General features: G+C 33.9%; 1 protein-coding gene across 1 annotated transcript; it reads right to left on the bottom strand.

Annotated features, from left to right (window-relative positions):
• Positions 1-382: 382 nt before the first annotated feature.
• LOC136979795 (patched domain-containing protein 3-like) lies at positions 383-4,763 on the bottom strand (the record flags this gene model as incomplete). Its single annotated transcript, XM_067275821.1, has 5 exons — positions 4,506-4,763; positions 4,112-4,426; positions 1,292-1,468; positions 1,097-1,246; positions 383-846 (listed from the first exon to the last, which is right to left on the bottom strand). Coding segments are annotated over exons 1-5 (1,350 nt in total), but the record flags the coding sequence as incomplete, so codon positions are not given.
• Positions 4,764-17,872: the final 13,109 nt, after the last annotated feature.

Below are 17,872 nucleotides of genomic sequence, written 5' to 3' on the forward strand. Positions count from 1 at the left end.
ACGATCATGCAGAGGCGCCATGTATATTTGGCATAAAACGTTTTCGAGAATTGAAGATTTTCAGTTTCACGTTGGGGAAAGCACTAGCCCTTGTTTAAGATCAAAATTGATGTAAGATAATCGCTGCCAGTATGCTACTTAGCATTGGAAGAACTACTAATACTAGTACTACTACACATAAATATCATAATCCTTAACCAATTTACCTACAATTTTTTAAAATTAGTATGGGATGAAGATTAACAACATGAAAACAAATTAATTAATTATTGAAAAATGCATAAAAGACAGAAAGAATAACGGGAATAAAAAACAAAGCATGAAAAGCCGTTTCCATAGCAACAAGTATTACAATTTTTGTAAATGTCAACAGAAAATATACATCAGAATATAAAATCAATATTCCTATTCCTGTGGTCAATGATCCTTGAAGTATGGGAAAACCTATACGATACAGAGAATCTTGTAATTTCTCGTTTGGTGTTTCGCATCGTGACATGACATACGCATACGAAATGTGGGCAGGATAATTCACGCTAAATCCCACACACAGAATAAGACTCATCGTTGATATAATATCCAAGTTGACTCCCCAAAACGACATATAACCTAATGTTTCTACCATTGTAGATACCACAGACAATGCAACAGTCATTGCAACTAATAAATTCGGTGCAAACAATAGAAAAATGGCTGTTATCAGTACAGCAGTAATCCAAAACAATTGTTGAATCATTTGTCCAATGATGATTCCTTGCTCGATAAGACCTGAGAAAATACAATGCACCAGAACAGGAATTTCGGATTCGTCAGCAATTTTCAATAAATCTCTTAATGTGTCTCTTTCTGAGTATGAAGAATTCAAATTTTTTCCCATAATAAAAAATCTACTGTATATAATATCACTATTGTTGCTGTTAAAGACGACATCATTAGACAGTGACCGCGCAGCTCGAATATTAAAGAACACATCGCGAAGTCCATCGATAAAGTCCTGCTTATTTGACATATTGTAACCTTGTAATGAAAATTTTGCGACAGGGACTTTTCTGAAATTCTTTGTAGAATTTCAACCAAGACACAGTGAAATCTTTACCGGCAATATTTGGATGTTTCTCGAATTTTGTCAACAGACTTTCTATCGATTTTTGTACATTTATATCTGAGTAATCCAAGGTTTCATTAACAATTATGTGAAACGGATATGAATAACTTCTAAAGTACTTTTGAGCAATTCTATAACCTTCTGTAATTAGAGAGTCTTTTGCAAATAAATGTTCATACTTAATACCATGTTCCATGTGAAATGTGCCCCATATTCCGAATGATAAGTTAATGATGTAAATTAGAATGATACTTATCTTCACTACTGGATTAGAGATTATTTTTCCCAATGAATCTCTAAAACTTGCCATAGTAAATTCTTCTTCTTCGGCGTTATTATTCTGGTTATCTTCATCATCAGGTTCTAAAATGAAAAAGTTTAAAATTTATATATGAACGAAAGACATACTGAACAATCAGAAATTTTATGTAAAATTAATTATTTTGTTGTTAGAAATTTTCAGTAGGTACTAAACTAATAGATTATGATTCAAGCTGGTATCTCTAAGTAGAATTCGTTGAAAATGAAGACGTAAGCCGATTCTGTGTAAACTGCAAAACAGGCATGTCAACGAAACGGCCCGCGACAACAATTTAATAATGCCATTTGTTTATTTATTTATTATCGTGATACCAAAAAAAAATAAAGAAAATTGTTGAACTCAGTTATTATTGTTTTTATTTTTATTTTCATTTATTCATATTACTCAGAGATATTTACTTTATTTGATTCATTTTTGTGTTCAGTTTCTCGTGTACATTATATTTTTTCTATTTCTTGTTTTGAATTTCAAATTATAGTTCGTCTTGGCAAGATTATTTACTAAACAATTCTCACTATTTTACACATAAAATGCATATTTTCGCATATTAGTAAATTACAGTTTATCGTTTTATTTTCAGTATTGCCATCCTTATTTCCAGACTCGCTTTAGGCCTGTAAATTGGCCGAAAATGTTTATTCTGTAATTAAAGTCATTACTGAAAAACTACAAATGGTGTTTTTTCATTTTATTGCGAAATCTCGGGTTATTAAAAAGGAATTTTCGAGTTGGCTACTTTTTGGCTACTTTTTAGGAAATTTTTGGTTACAAAATCTCAAAACATCTGGGCGACTGTCATACTCGAGACAAAAACTTGGCACTTAAGCAGTTTCAGTTTGACACCCTTGCTGTAGAAGGTAGCAGAAAACTGGTATTTGTTTCTTATTTAAATCAAAAAATTATTTCTTATTTTTTAACATTAAATAGTAATGAATAGAAACCAAAGTTATATTGTTATTACTTTTGTTTTGTAATAAACTAGTGCTGAGTGTGCATGCGCATTAAAGCTTTTATCTTAATGTGTTAGCCTATTATCATCATATCCTCATTATTTACACGTTTCTTTATGTTTGTGTATAACAGGAATTTTTTGTGTACGCGTGATGTAGAATAAGCATACTTATTTTTTAAAAATAATAATGCTTGCCGAAGTTTTAGACTTTTAATAACAATATCCAAAAAACTGAAGTGAATATGATTTAATTGGAATACATGTAACGAAGCTTATTGAAAAAGGCTAATTATGTGAATAACCGGAAAACGTTTTGATAAACACGTGGTATCCGAATCATATGATATGTTTCGTGCCACATGAAATTTTTTGACGTGCCTCTTCGAGCACCCATGAGAAAGGTTTTCCACTCTAGGTGTAGGCGATATTTTGTTCTTTCAGCGAAAAACGGAAACAGTTTACATTCGTTAGCGTTGTAGTACCAGAGCTAAGTGAAACTAAGAATATTTAAAAGCGGCAAAAAAATAATACCCATTATCAATACAGTACTATAATACGTAGCTTAATCTCTCAGACAAATTTGTCAGGGTTTAGTCTAATCTTTTTTTTTAGGTTTGGTGAGGTTCATCGTATTATGGAAATTTATTTGTATAATTGTCTAGGCAAATGAATCACATTATTGTAAGAGTTCTATGAAAGAAGTTGTTACTAAATTCACGTAGACATCTCTGTTGGCATGGCAGATAAACATGTCTCATACCCGTAGGTATAGCTATAATTAAAAGTTTATAACACGAAAACAGAGAAATACATAGAAAAACCCGTAATCATTTTAATGATAAAAATAACGAAAAATATTTCACCTTAGCATAACTACTCAGAAAAGTTGGTAAGAAATTATATATTAAATATTTGACAAACTGGATACTAATAATTTATAGCTATTCACCAGCTCGCTTTCACTTATTCATTTATTCACTGTATTGTAAACATTTTATCATTTTTTCGACATGTTATGATTTCTATTAAACCAGCATTTCTGATGGTAACGTGCGAATGATTATTTTTCTGTACATTTTCATTAATGTAAGATAATGTACAAAAAGAAAAGTAATAAAAACGTTTACAACTAATTTGGATATCGAGATCGAGAAACAAACTGTTCAAACTCAATGTCGAAAGCAATATCAATGTAATGAAAAAGTGAAACGAAAATCGACCAAAAATAAATATCTGTTTGTAGTGTTCATGTTCTGCGTCGTGAAATTCTATGAAACTTCCTCGGATTCGTGTGAGTTTTACGAGTGTGCGCTTCTGCTCGTCATGTGGACATTGCTAGCGTGTCTAGTTAATAACTGACGAAAACGTCTACTAAGAAATACTGATTTTTTTCGGTTATTTGGTAAACTCATCGTATATGTTACTTGTTAGAATAAACATCTCAAACCACAAAAATTTATATCCAGCAAAATCAATGCACGATAAAATATAAATTTTATATTAATTACAACTTTGGAGTGTAATGCAAAAGACCATAAGAACATGAACATACTATATGTACTTCGGATCCGAGAACATGAAGTAACTACACTAAATTTACGTAACCAGAATTCAGATAACAGATATTATTTTGTAAAGTAAAAGTATTTTTCAAACTTCGTGTTATATATTTAGCATAAAATAACTAATTTAGTGAAATGTTATCTTTTTTGATAAATGAATTTCAACTTACCACATCTAACAACTTTACTGAAATGTAGATTCTTCTCTTCTCTGTATCCACTCATAGCCAAGCATCCTCCGAAAAATGTTATCTGATATACAAAATTCAAAAATACACAAGTTGCAGTATAATAACTGAATATTCGAATGAACGGAAAAGGAGCCATCATCCCGATGCAGTACGAAATGAAATTAGTTAGTGAAGTCAAAGTAATGGAAACTCCTGCTTCTCCATACGTTACTTCCATGCGTTTTTCAACTGAATCTTTGGGATCGGTGATTCTCCAACATGCTATTAATACGAAAGCATCATCTATCTCGGTCACTGAAATACATAAATAATTTTTAATATATAAGGAAGCGTTATCGCTAAGGTACGTTTGCAGCAACATTGATTTACTTACCAAGAACTAAAAATGGAATGGTGGTATTCCAGTAAGTGAATTCAACACCCGACGCAGCCATTAATCCAAAAGCCGACGATACAGCCATTCCAGCGTTGATGACACCTGCTAATCCTAGAAGAGGTTTGCTTCTCAGCCAGCTATTGCTCATATTGAGAAATATCGAAAGTAGAACCATAATTGCGATCACACCTCCAATTTTAGGTTTTGTTCTATCAAATTCTTTTCGAAACTCTTGTTCCATCTTTGTAACAGAAGTTGGAATTGCTTTCGTATACGTGAAATTATATTTTTGAATTGCGTCAACAACATGAGCCGACCATATTGAAAACAATTTGTTTTTTACTTCATTTTTATCATCAGTTCCATAAAATAACATAACGGCATTTACTTTATCAACAAAGTTTTGATTATCTTCAGAAACACCTCCTAAATTTATAAAATAGGCTTTAAAAGTGAAAGACAACAAATCTACATCCACAGGATACTTCAACTTTTTTCTTTTTTGTAGTATGGAATCAATTCCCACTTCTGATATCACTTCGATAATAGGATTTTGAAAGCATTTTTTGTGTATACGTGTGCAGAGATCTGTATATTGTATTGTCTTTCCATCAGATTCTAATTTTATATTTTGTATGATTTCGTCGACCAATTTCACTTCTGAAAGAATATTTTTTTCAAACATGTTTTCTTCGTTTTTTTCCAACAAGTATATTACCAGAGAATTTGGTAAATCGGGAATTCTTAGCTGATCAGAAAATTGAGATGAGTTATATGAGAATGTATTTTCTATGAATTTCTTCACGGTGAAAAAATTTCCTGTATCCGAAGTTATTACATCATTAAATGCCTTACTGGGTGTTAATGTTCTGATAAATATGGAGAGTGCAATTGACAGGATTATCGGTATAATGATAAAGTAATACGGATGCCGTCCAACCGTTTTTCCTAAAATTTTAAAAATATGGCAAAAAAGTTTTCTAACGCAATCCAGTTTCATTTTGCAGTTTGAATGTGTATTAGGAGATCGATAACCAAAGTTATCTGAAAAAAAAAGAGAAATCTGAGCAGTTATGCAAGTTTAGTTCTTATTTTTATTATTTATCTGAAATTAACACACGATAAAATTTTTCTAATATCCATTAAAAATACGTGTGTAGTTAGCATTTTTTAAGGATGAAAACTCATATCTCGTTTACAGAATTTGTAATTATTAATATTTAATAATTAAAATATCAAAAACGTTTTTATGTCAGTGACAAGATTACAGATATATATGTGAAAATTCGAACCCGCCGGAATTAAACTGTTAATAATAAAATATTTTATTGCTTGGTTCCCACGGAGAAAATATGAATCAGGAGGAACAACATTTGAATAGTGCTGGTTGGTTAAACGGAAGAAACGTGACCGAGACGATAAAAGGGCGACGAGAGCGGGAAAAGGGGCCGGTTACGTAGTGTCACTTAGACTGTGTGTGTGCGCCGACGTCCTGGAAAAAACCCGACGGCGAACAAGATTTACTTTGACCTAGAGGAAAACCGACCCGGATCACGAGGTATGACCCAAATTCATGTAAACTCTTTCTCCGCGGATCCGAACTTAAGCGTCCTTCGCTCTCCTTTCTTGTAACAGTAGAGTTAGCATTAATAAAACGTTGTTGTTGTTATTATCAGTTGTAATGTCAGTTATTCGATTATTGCCGCCGCTCTACCGTCAAGCCCATCCACTTCCTCCACTCGCGTGACGCGTAACGCGTAACCCATCCGAACCGCCATCTTGACGTGGGCAGGTCTCACTGACCTGTGAGCCGAAAAAAAGAGGAACGAGACTCTGTCCATCTCCCGGCGCACCCACATATATATATTGTATTTTTATAAGAAGAATGGAAGTATTAACTAGATTCTTCGGAGGATTACACGTTCAGTAACATACATACACATACAAACACACACACATACGTACATGCATACATATCCACAGAAACGTTTTATCGTTATTTCATTACGTATTACAGTATCTTAAGACATCGAAATTTGCAAAAAATTTGCAAGTTCAAATTTCACACGTTTTCAATACTTCTCCGAGTTATATGTATAATAGCTGAAATAGTAAATCTATGCATAGAACGTTGTGCTAAGAAGACAAAACAAAATGTAAAATCAAAGGTATTTAACTTTTGAACATCTCAAAGTATAGATATATCATGCTTGCAAGAAAAGTATGTAATTTCTATCATTATAGTTTTTAGAACCACGTACGAAAAAATATATTGTCGAAGGCAAAAGTTATTAACTTATAATCAGGGCTGTGGAGTCGGTAGATTTTTACATGACTCCGACTCCGACTTTCACTAAAGGCGGACTTGTTAACAAAGTAGGCTCTCGAACATTCTGACGTCATCACGTGACCTCAGAATATTAGTATCAATAAATATAGTTGTAATAAAGATAGAACGTATAAACTTCTTTTTTCCAAAGCTAAAATATTTTTCTGAGTAATGAGTCAATACGATAATTTTTACTTTTCTGTTGTATATAACAGAAGAAAAGTGTAGCGATCGTTCAAAAAATTATCCCACCCCGAATTTTTGCATTTTTGGATTCAGGGCACCTCGAAATATCGAGATATGCAAAAGATTCGGGTTTTTTCTGTATGTACGTATGCTAGACTGTATGAAAGACATTATTTTCAATAGGAGTCGGATGATATAACACAGGAGTTATTAAGCTTGAAAATGGTTGAACAATATCGGTTGGTACACATTCTAACATCCGTTTGTACTTCTCTATGTTTCCAGGCTTCTCGAGTCAAAAAGGGTAAAAATCTGAGAAAGTCATGTTTTGAATGATCGTCATTCTTTTCCTTTGTTATGAGCCTATACTGTATAACAGCTGGAAAAGTAATAATGACGACGATTCTGATTATTATTCATAAAATACCGAATAAAACGATTTTAAAAAAATTATTAAACATTAAAATTTGATACATCTACTGAATATATAAGTTCACATTTGTTGACTCGTTTGATGATGGCATTGGTATTTGATAAGCATGTATGAATAGAAATAATAAATACATTCTTATACAAACAAATTAGTTTAATAAAAATGTTGTATACATAATATACGAGTATATTGGGTAATATATAAGTTACAGATATATTAAACTAAGTCAAAAATAAGAAATATAACATTTAGACTGGTAAAAAAGATATTGGTCATTTTGCCATGTTGAATAATTTATTATTTTTCATCTCCTTTATAAACTGAATTACTCCTTGGAAAAAAATCACTTCTATTAAGTCAGCATTCATTGAATCTCTTAAATCATATTTAATAAGTTTAAGAGCGAAAAATAAACGCTCTACCGAAACTTGGTTGGTGACAATGCTGTGACAACCAATGTTGTTTTTTGGATAATGTCTGGATAGTGCAGTATTGACGTTTTAACATCCAAACTTGAAGAGTGGTCAATGTGATTTATTTTTTTTTAGTGCATAGTAAATATCACCTTTAAATTTCGTAAGATTTTTTCTGTCTGTTTTCATATTAGACCTCAAGCTTATTTTTTAGGGTAGAGACGAGTTTTTTTAAAAAAAAAACTAGCAGATGAGCCAGATGTTGCTCACGCAAAAAGTAATGATAACGAACATTAAGATATTTAAATTATAGACGATTTTACCCGTTTTCACTGGGTGCAAGAGTTAGTTCCTCTCTCCTCCGAGACTACTTAGAGAATTTTTAGATGTGTCTAGAAGTATGTTCGATTTTTCACTGAAACGCAAAATACCGCATATAAAATAGTACGGTAGAAACGGAGTATTTCGGGATAATCCTTAACCCTCTTTTTCTTCTCCCGCGAGAGGAACTTCGAAAAATCCTTTCTTAGTGTACAGTACATTCTTATGCTGTATCCTAACTGTGTACCAAATTTGAACTCTTAACTGTTTGAACTCTGAGCTTATCATTATTATTATTATTAACTCATTTCGATTATAAGATTGTGACCGTAAATAATGAGTAAAATATTCATTAAGTCTGACCACACTGAAGATATGACACATGACACCTTCTATGTCACTACCCTGTACACCTTTAATAAACAACCAAAATTTAATGACATCAATACCCTTTATACGCACGCTGCCAAATTTCCTTTCTTAAAGTTTACTCATTCTCAGATATTGTTTAATTGTTCAGAACAGAATAAAGAAATTAAACAAATTAGTCGCTAACATACGCGCGTGGACGCGCGAATTTTTTCCATTATTTGACGTTTTTTGGGTTCGAGAGATCTCCAAATGTATAGATTTGCGTAAAACTTGGAGAGTCAAATATGACACGATTCAAATACTTTTTCGGTTTTTATACTACATAACAGAGTTGGGAACAGTAAAATCGGAGTCGGAGTCGCGGAGATTTTTGATGACTCCGACTTCGCAGCCTTGCTTATGACAGTAGGGTAGCAATATATCGATTCTCTTATAGGAATATGTCGATTCTCTTACAGCAAACTGAATAAGACTTTTTGCACCAGAGAAAAAAATTTCAGTTGCTGCAGCCAATAAACAAGGCCGGATATGCTTTTTTAAAACTTTTTTCGCTGTGTGAACACTATCGAGGCCATTTAACAATATTATTATTAGTTCAACGGGAATAAATTGAAGAAACCGGATGAGGAAGAACAAGAATATAGATACTACTACTGTTATATATCGTGGATCTATGCATTTCAATTTAAATGTTACAGACATCATAAACATGTTAGACAAGCAAACGCTTGATTTTCTAGATGAGAAGAACAAATCGGTCTACACTCTGGATAATGCGATTTTAATTCATGGACTGGTATATTTGTCTTTGGACATCACCAATAAAAAAGCAGAGAGAGACAAGAACAAGCCTTCTATCAATGAGAGAAAACTAAGCAATCTGGGCTCTTGTTCGTTTTTCTGGTTTTGTGCTTTTCTGTTTTGATATTCGTGTATTACCGTATTTTACGGACTATAAGACGCTACAGACTATAAGACGCACCTTAATTTTTAAACAATTTTTCTAAAATACCTATAAGACGCTACGGAGTATAAGACGGACCTGAATTTTGCTAGCAATTTTTCGAAGAAAAAGTGCGTCTTATGGTCCGTAAAATACGGTATCTACATTTATCCAATTTAAATAGTTTCATTGCCTGGATAATTTACTTCTGTGAAGACATACAAATGAATGTTTATCCAATTGCTTGTTTAAATGGAAAAATCATATTATTACATAAACAATCACGAACATGTACATATATAATATATTAGGATTGTTATTTACATGTGTACAGTTCTCAGAATTGACAACTGTTTAATTGTTATTTATAATATTTTAAAATCTTATTTTTTCATGTAATTATTTATTATTTTAATAATTTTATATATTTTATAAAATTGTTTTAATTGTTACAAATATTAAAATAACAACACTGAATCATTTATAATAATAAATATCAGTCTGTAATTTCTAGCAATGTTAGACAATAGTAAATATGTTACGGCCAAATCAAAAAATGGCCAAGTCTGCTGTAAATTTACTGGCCAATGTTTAATTTTTTTTTTTTGATTTTGGCGCTTGGACACTCATTTTGCAAAATGGCATCAGCTGTGGTGGGAACGGGAGGATCAGAAGAAGTCAAAAGAATCAAGTCATGGTAGTTTCTAAGCTATAGGGGAAGGCCCTCTAGTACCGGATGGCAGAGTTCCTGCCCTTTGAATTACACAATGGTTTACACCTGCCCCTTGAATTACACAATGGTTTTCACCAGCACTCTGGATTACATATCGAGTGTTGTGTTTTGTCTAGACATCTGTGCTTGTGTTTGGAGTGAGACACCCTTGTCTGCATTTGGATTACATGAGGAGATCCACTATCTAGCAGACCCCCCCACCTCCTTGACTTCCAATGTTAGTTGGTGTCAACTCCAACACCTGTTGCACTCCAGGTGGATAAGACAGGTGCACTGTATGTTTTCATTAGAATTCTAGTCAAGTCTTCTCAGCTGGAAGCCCTAGCCACTCCTATTCTATTCTATTCGTCTTCTCTCTGGTTCATATGGAGGTTATAGCCTTATATTCGCTTTCCTCCAAGGGGTTATATCGCTATACGACCGAATAACCAGCCGTTTATCTCACGGCCTAAACGTACGCGCGGGAAACCGTGCCTTCCAGGAGGACTTTTATGAAGAACTAGTCTCCTATTCAGTCATTATTGGCTAGGATAAAATCCAGAAAGATCTTATCAGCCAGCCTGTCCGAGTTGCGGCGCAAACCTATAACCGAACCTCCCAGTATTTAGGGTCCGGTCACCATTGCTATGAGCGGCAACGGAGACTACTCGCCCAGCCCTAGGCACTCTGTGGAGTTTCGAGACTCTCTTAAGCAGCTGTCTCCAGCACTTTCAGTGTCATTACAGTTTTTGGACCATCGCTCTCTTTGATTTTTCCCTACAGCCTTTATCTTTAGCAACAAGGATTCTGGGTCTCTGACATCAATGTTTTCTGGATACCATTCCTACAGGTGTACTTCCCTACAGCCTGCCTGGAGTTGTGTATATTTTTGGTTTATGCACTTCTGCCAGCTCTAGACTTTTCGTAAGAATAGATACCTGTTCGATTGTATTTTGTGTACTCGTCTATTGCTGAGATTGTCCTCAAGTACCTGGTTAGTAACATTTCTTGCCACCAACAGGTTTTTTTTATCTGTTCCAGCTAATCTCTGGTTCGTTGTAGCAGATTCTTCTTGGGCTACTGGACGCCCTTTACACGGCTATCTACTCCACTCTTACCAGTTGGTGTGTTACACACTGTCCAAATACTTCCCTTTGTCGGTTGTTTTACTGTTCATGGCACAACAATCTGCTAGCTCTATGGGCTCTGTTTTGGGTGACGACAATGGTTCAATTTAGGCTGACTCTCTGGTAAATGCTGAAGAGAACATTGCCTATTTTTTTTTTATTTACAAGGCCTATGTCATTTTAAAAGACCAGAAAAAATTTCTGAAACAACATCCAAATGGTCATTTGGGGAAAAGAGAGAATTCCGACTTCATCATCAGGCATGCTCATAAGATCATAGATGTTTTTCGGAAGCAGACGGCCTAGCCATCGGATCCAGGAAATTTATCGTAAAGTTTCTGAACTTACCTCCAAGAAAGATTATAAAAAAATGATCAGTCACATTGGTAATTGCCCAACATCACCCTACTGTAGTAGGAACATAAGTACTGTACCTTCACTTTAGTTAACAAACCTAACAGTCATGCTACTCTCTCTTATAGAGATGATCCCCTAAAACCCAAGACCAACACTTCTTGCCTAACCAAGGCTTCTATCAACACCTTGTTGCTATATGGCCAGGATGAGACCAAAGGTTCTGAGGTTACTAAACAGTTCATGAAAGAAAACATTAATCCAGCTAAACTTAAGGTAGGCCTAAAGGGCATTAAAAAAATAAGCCAAGGTGGTGTGGCAATTGACGTCTCAGCGAAGCAAAATATTGAAAAGCTGAAAATGGTATTACAGGAGAGAGCTCCTGACTTAAGAACCCAGGTACCTTCTAGAAGGAATCCTAGGATAAGAATTGGCTATGTTCCAGGACATATTTCCAAAGAAGACTTAATCGATGCTGTACTTAACCAGAACGAGGCAATCAACGCTAACTTCAACGAAAAAGGCTTCTGCAGAGAATTTACTGTACAGATGCAAATCAAGGGAAGGGACCCTAATACCATTGCACGGTTAATTGATGTTTCATTCAGAATGAGAAAGTTATTAATTGTCCTAAAACGTATTAATATGGAGTTGGTGCGCTGTCCAGTCGCTGACCACTTCTCGATTATACAATGTTACAAATGCTGCAAATATAGCCATATTAGTAGCCAATGTAAGCAGCAACACCCTATCTGTAACCAATGCAGCGAACAACACCGTATTAAGGAGTGTCCTAAGAAGAAAAATGACGTTACCTGCACCAACTGTAAACAAAACAAAGATGGAAATTACGCTCACAATGCCTTCAACAAAGAGTCAGAAGAAGAATGAAATCACAACTTATTTTTAGAACCAATTATGAGGAGTGTTCCAAGAAAAATTCATATATACTGCAAATTATCCTTTAGCGGACTATCAACGCCACCTCTTATCTTGGCACTGTTATAAACCAATATGACCTTGTCTTTATCCAAGAGCCGTATTGTGTGAAAAACAGGGTTGATTGCATTCCTCACTCTCACCTCATCATTCAGTCTAATAACTCTTACCCCTGGGCAGCCATTATTATTCCTAAAAACAATCTTCAAGTTTTATTTCATCAGCAAGTCAGCAATGACAAAATGGTATTGATTGACACTAAGCTGGGGAATCACCCAATCACATTTGGGAGTTTTTATTGTCGAAAAGGCAGCGATTACAACTCCATAGTTAAAAACCTAGACGAATCAATCAAGAAATTCCAACATGCTGAAATCATAATGGGCAGTGACTGAAATGCCCATTCTCTCACCTGGGGAAGAAATATGTTGGATGACAAAAGTAGGGCCTTTGAAGACCTCTTGGTGAGCAATGGCATGCTGTGCATCAATGATCCAAATTCTCCTCCTACCTTCCAAGGGCACAATGGTACCTCCTGGATTGACATCATCATTGCCACTGCAAGGAGCTCTAATTGGATTCATAACTGGCATGTTGCTGATGAAGACAGTTTAGCTGATCACAATGCCATTGAGTTCAGCGTGGGTTTCGGGGCCGAGAAGGTTAGCAAAAATTACATTAGGTGCTATCATGCCAGGATGGCTAACTGGGACAAATAGTTCAATTACTTGGACACTCACATCGCTGATCTTAACATGGTCTCAACTAAAGAGGCTGCCATCAGCATTATCAATAACACCATTAATTCTATCGACAGGGCCTGCAGCCACGCAATTCCTCTTCGTAGGCCTAGCACCTCAGGAGTACCATGTTGGAACGATAACCTTGCTAAAATGAGGGAGAAAAATAATAAATTATGCAAGCTTTATCAAAGCAGCAAAAACTCTGAGAGGGATATCTTCAAGAAAAATTATCTGGAATTTCAGGTAACTTATTAGAAAGCAATTAAGGATGCAAAGACCACCTCGGGGAGAGACATTTGTCTTTCAGCCTCTATAAACCTATGGGGTTTTGTGTACCGCTTGTGTGCCAACAAGCTTAAACACCAGACTTGCCTTTCAACTCTTGACACTGGGGATGGTCACACTGACAATATTCATACCACCATTAACTCCATCCTGGACTCAGTGTGTTTGGGCGAAAATCAAACAGAAGACTCTGACTTTCATAACGATATTAGGAACTGGACTCAAAATTTTATTAACACAGAGAATTCTCCTCCATTTACCCAGGCTGAGATTGACTGGGCTGTTAATAAACTCTTGCTCAATAAAGCTTTCGTCCTGGATGGGATTACTGCAGGCATAGTTAAATACATATAAATCAATCGTCCCAACATCATCTCCAACCTTATAAACACTTGTCTTCATTTTGGGGTGTTCCCGGACCTGTCACGGGTCACGAGTTTCCAGTTGCAATATCAACGAACAACGTGTGACCACGAGAAGTCGCGCGCGACTCGCGCTTATAAGACAGAGGTGTTACAGGTTGTATCGGAAACAGTTTGGAATTAATAAAAATTATATTCTCATGGAGGGTTTTTTTATGTGACAATATAGGTAAACTACAGCAAAATAAAGGAAAGAAAGAAAAAAAAAACCTATGAAGCTAAGAGAGGACTTTTTGGAAAAAAATCGTCTAGATGAAGAATAACGAAAAAAGAAACCAGTAAATAGGCCTAAATCAGTTCAAGAAAAGAGATAATACCAAGAGACTCACTACATCATCTGTAATGAAACCTTCAAAAAGACTGGATTCAGTGTAGGATTTGTGAAGATTGGTGTCACGAAAATTACGCTGATCTTGTAGAGAAATATTTTCATGAATATGATGTTTACATTACCGAAATCAAAAAATTAACACAAAATGCATTTGTCATTAATTTTAAAACAAATTGTTAAATTTTCAGACTAATAATTTTTAAAATTTTTTCACGTATACAACTTTGTTCTTATGTATTAACTTAGTTTTACGATCTGTAATTTGTACTTCTATACATTTTTCAATAACTCTGTCTAATAATGAAACGTTTGTGAAACCAAAAGTAATTTTCTTTTTGCAGATTTTTCTCATGTTTGATATAATCTTCCACAATGTAACTTAGTAATAATATAATGACTGTAGAAAGTGTAGAAAAACTATCAATATTTTTATCTTAGAAAAATGAGTTTTAACAAGTGTTTTTATAAAATAATGAAATTTTGTATGAAATGTAATCTGGACCAATTCAGCTGTAAATTTTTTTATATTATAGGAAAAGCTTAAGTGTCCGGTACTAGATGACCTTTCCCTGTACGACCTCTCTGCACAGAATTGAAATTCTCAGCATAACTTTTACTTTGCGGCCAGACATGGCTAATAAAGCGACTGCTGAATGCTTTGGTAAAGAAAACGGTTTTTCATAAATTAAATAAATCGGAGACTCTTCGCCCAATGTGTTGATTTATTTGTCTGCATTCACGTCATTATCATATACTAAAAATTTTGGTTGGCACGTTCAATAAAATCTTATCTGTGGTTATGCCTCGGTTTTCCGTGTACTGGTTTCATTTCATGCCGTATATTCTTTAGTTTGTTTATAACTTGTTTCGTAAACTTTCTCCCATAATCTGATTGAAGCTCACTTGGAGAACCTATAGTGGTGAAGATATCAAGACACTGGCGCTCTTTTGCTTTTCAGAGGTCGCAAATAATTTAAACTTGGTTAAATGACCTGATAATTGAGTATAAACTTGTACTTGCCGTCAGGATTTCTTTGCATGTCTGTAAGATCTACATGGCATATTGAGTTAAATTCTTTTTATATCAAAGGTTTAGAAATTAGATCCTTTTTGGAATTTGACAATTGTGTTTGACATGGCTTGCTTACGCGGAGGTATAATGTAATGACTTTTCTGGTGACATTTTTCTACATAAATTGTAGCTCCTTTCCAATCCGTATGCGACTTCCATGTTCAATTCTCGAGTGGATATCGTGCAATATGTCGAAAAATTCTTTTGTCTGCATATAGTAAAAAATATCGCTATTGTGTCCTGTTATTGGCACAATAAGTGTTTCTTTGCCGTCAACATCAATAACATCATATTTACATAGTCGATGATAGTTAACACTTTCTTTTTTCTGCTTTGCGTATACTTGTTTAACATTTTTTATAAAAACGTCGTATTTGTTTCTGATGACGTTCCCGCTATTATTTGCTTTTACTTGCAGCAACGTATTCAAAAGTATTAGAGAACCAGATTTTCTTAGCAAATGTTGTTTTCGCATTTACGTGTAGTCCAACTTCACCCAGCATATTTTTCTCATCAGATGTAGCCATGGAACAACTTATGAAATAACAATTATAAATATTTGAAATTGTAATATTGTTACATGGAATACAGCCCTAGTAAATTGTGTACTGTTGCTAATTTAATACGTTCTTATAGAGGAAAACGTGTTGTAGCAAGCAATCTTTTATTAACCTCAGCATAATTACGATATGCTACTTCCTTCAGCAATGTGTGTCATCACACATAACCCACAATACATATACGTGTTTTTTGACTTAACTACTGAACTCAATTTCATAGAGAATACTGTAGAAATACGAGAAATACAATAAAACCGTTATGTAAGAATAATAAGGGCAAGTCACAGAGGCAGGACCTACTCCGAAAAGCAGCAGATATACGGAATATGGCACCGTCACATCGGAAGCGAAAGATGTGCAGCCTGCCAGACAGTCTTGCATCATCACATCGAATTTTGGCCAGAAATTTTCCGCCACTTCGCAAAATGGCCGGACAAAGTAGCATATACACTGGCCGTTTCACGTACATCAAATATTTGCCACTCTTCTAGGCCAGAATTCGAAATGGCCAGCCAATTCGAAGACTGTTCGAACTTCGGGCATTGGCCGTAACATATATTTTTATATCACTTAAAATAATTAGTTTGTGCAAATCGTTTATTTAATTTATTGTGTTATTTATGATAAAAGTCTGAAATATTTTAACGTAAAGAACTCAAGTAAAAAAAAATATAGATCATCTGTCACCTTGACTATTTTTTATTTAATATATAACAACATGAGAATATGTAAACCTACAAACATATGTATTTCATAATAAAACATACATCGCGTTTAAGATATTCACGATAAAATAAAATATTACATCTATTAAATTAACTTTTTAATTATTATAAAACTTGAATATTTAAAAATTATTTTTTATGAACATTTTCGTGTTTATTTGTTTAATTTAATCTTGTAGAGCGATAGATGTAAAAGTGTTGCTTTTTCTTTTTAAATATATTTTATTTGTTTATATTCAAAGTTTTTTTAATAAATATATACTTACTACTCACACAGAGTAGTTAAATTTACAACATTCTGAAATAGAATTTTATTAATGTTAATATTATATTATAAACTATTTAGATTCAGTATTTTTTAATTATTCTTTTGAATAATATATCTAGGCCTATATATAAAATATTAAAGCTAGGTTTAGGTCGTAAAAGTTGTTATTAATTAAATGACATTATTATTTTATAGTCAAAAATAATAAATTTAATATTTTTTATATTTTAAAATTGTTATTTCTGTTTAATTTTTCTAAATTGTAAAACTGTGACATAAAACGTCCACTGTGGAGTAACAAAAGACTTAAGAATAAACAAAAATGATAAATGTAGAACATCAATAAGCTCTTAAATATATTCTTGTATATATTATAGAAGCATATACTATTCATAAGAGCATATACATGTGTTTGGGCAGTAATTTGAGGGAAATAGTAGACCTATAAATTCTCACTGTCGTGTGTCTGTTAGTCCAGCTGGCTGCCTGTCATTCTTCAATATTGAGTACAAGGAGAAAATATGAAACCCGATAAAAGGTACGGAAACGACAATGTCAAATAGCCCCGATGAACTGTACCCGAAATTTCGTTTTAAACCAGTAGTCACGTTATTAAATTGAACAATTTCCTCGGAAAAGTGTTTGATAGATGACCGAACGACTCTTGCTAACAGAAAAAGCATGATGTACTGTACAGGTTTATGTCACTACTAACTTGAGGCGAACAGCAGAAATTTCAAAATAAATAAACTAAAAATATGATACAAAATTTCCGCCCGAGATTTTGATGATGTCACAGTATATAATTCTTTTGTAAATTTACATATTT

This window comes from Centruroides vittatus, unplaced genomic scaffold, assembly GCF_030686945.1.
Source record: "Centruroides vittatus isolate TY-2023 unplaced genomic scaffold, ASM3068694v2 contig_641, whole genome shotgun sequence".
NCBI lineage: Eukaryota > Metazoa > Arthropoda > Arachnida > Scorpiones > Buthidae > Centruroides > Centruroides vittatus.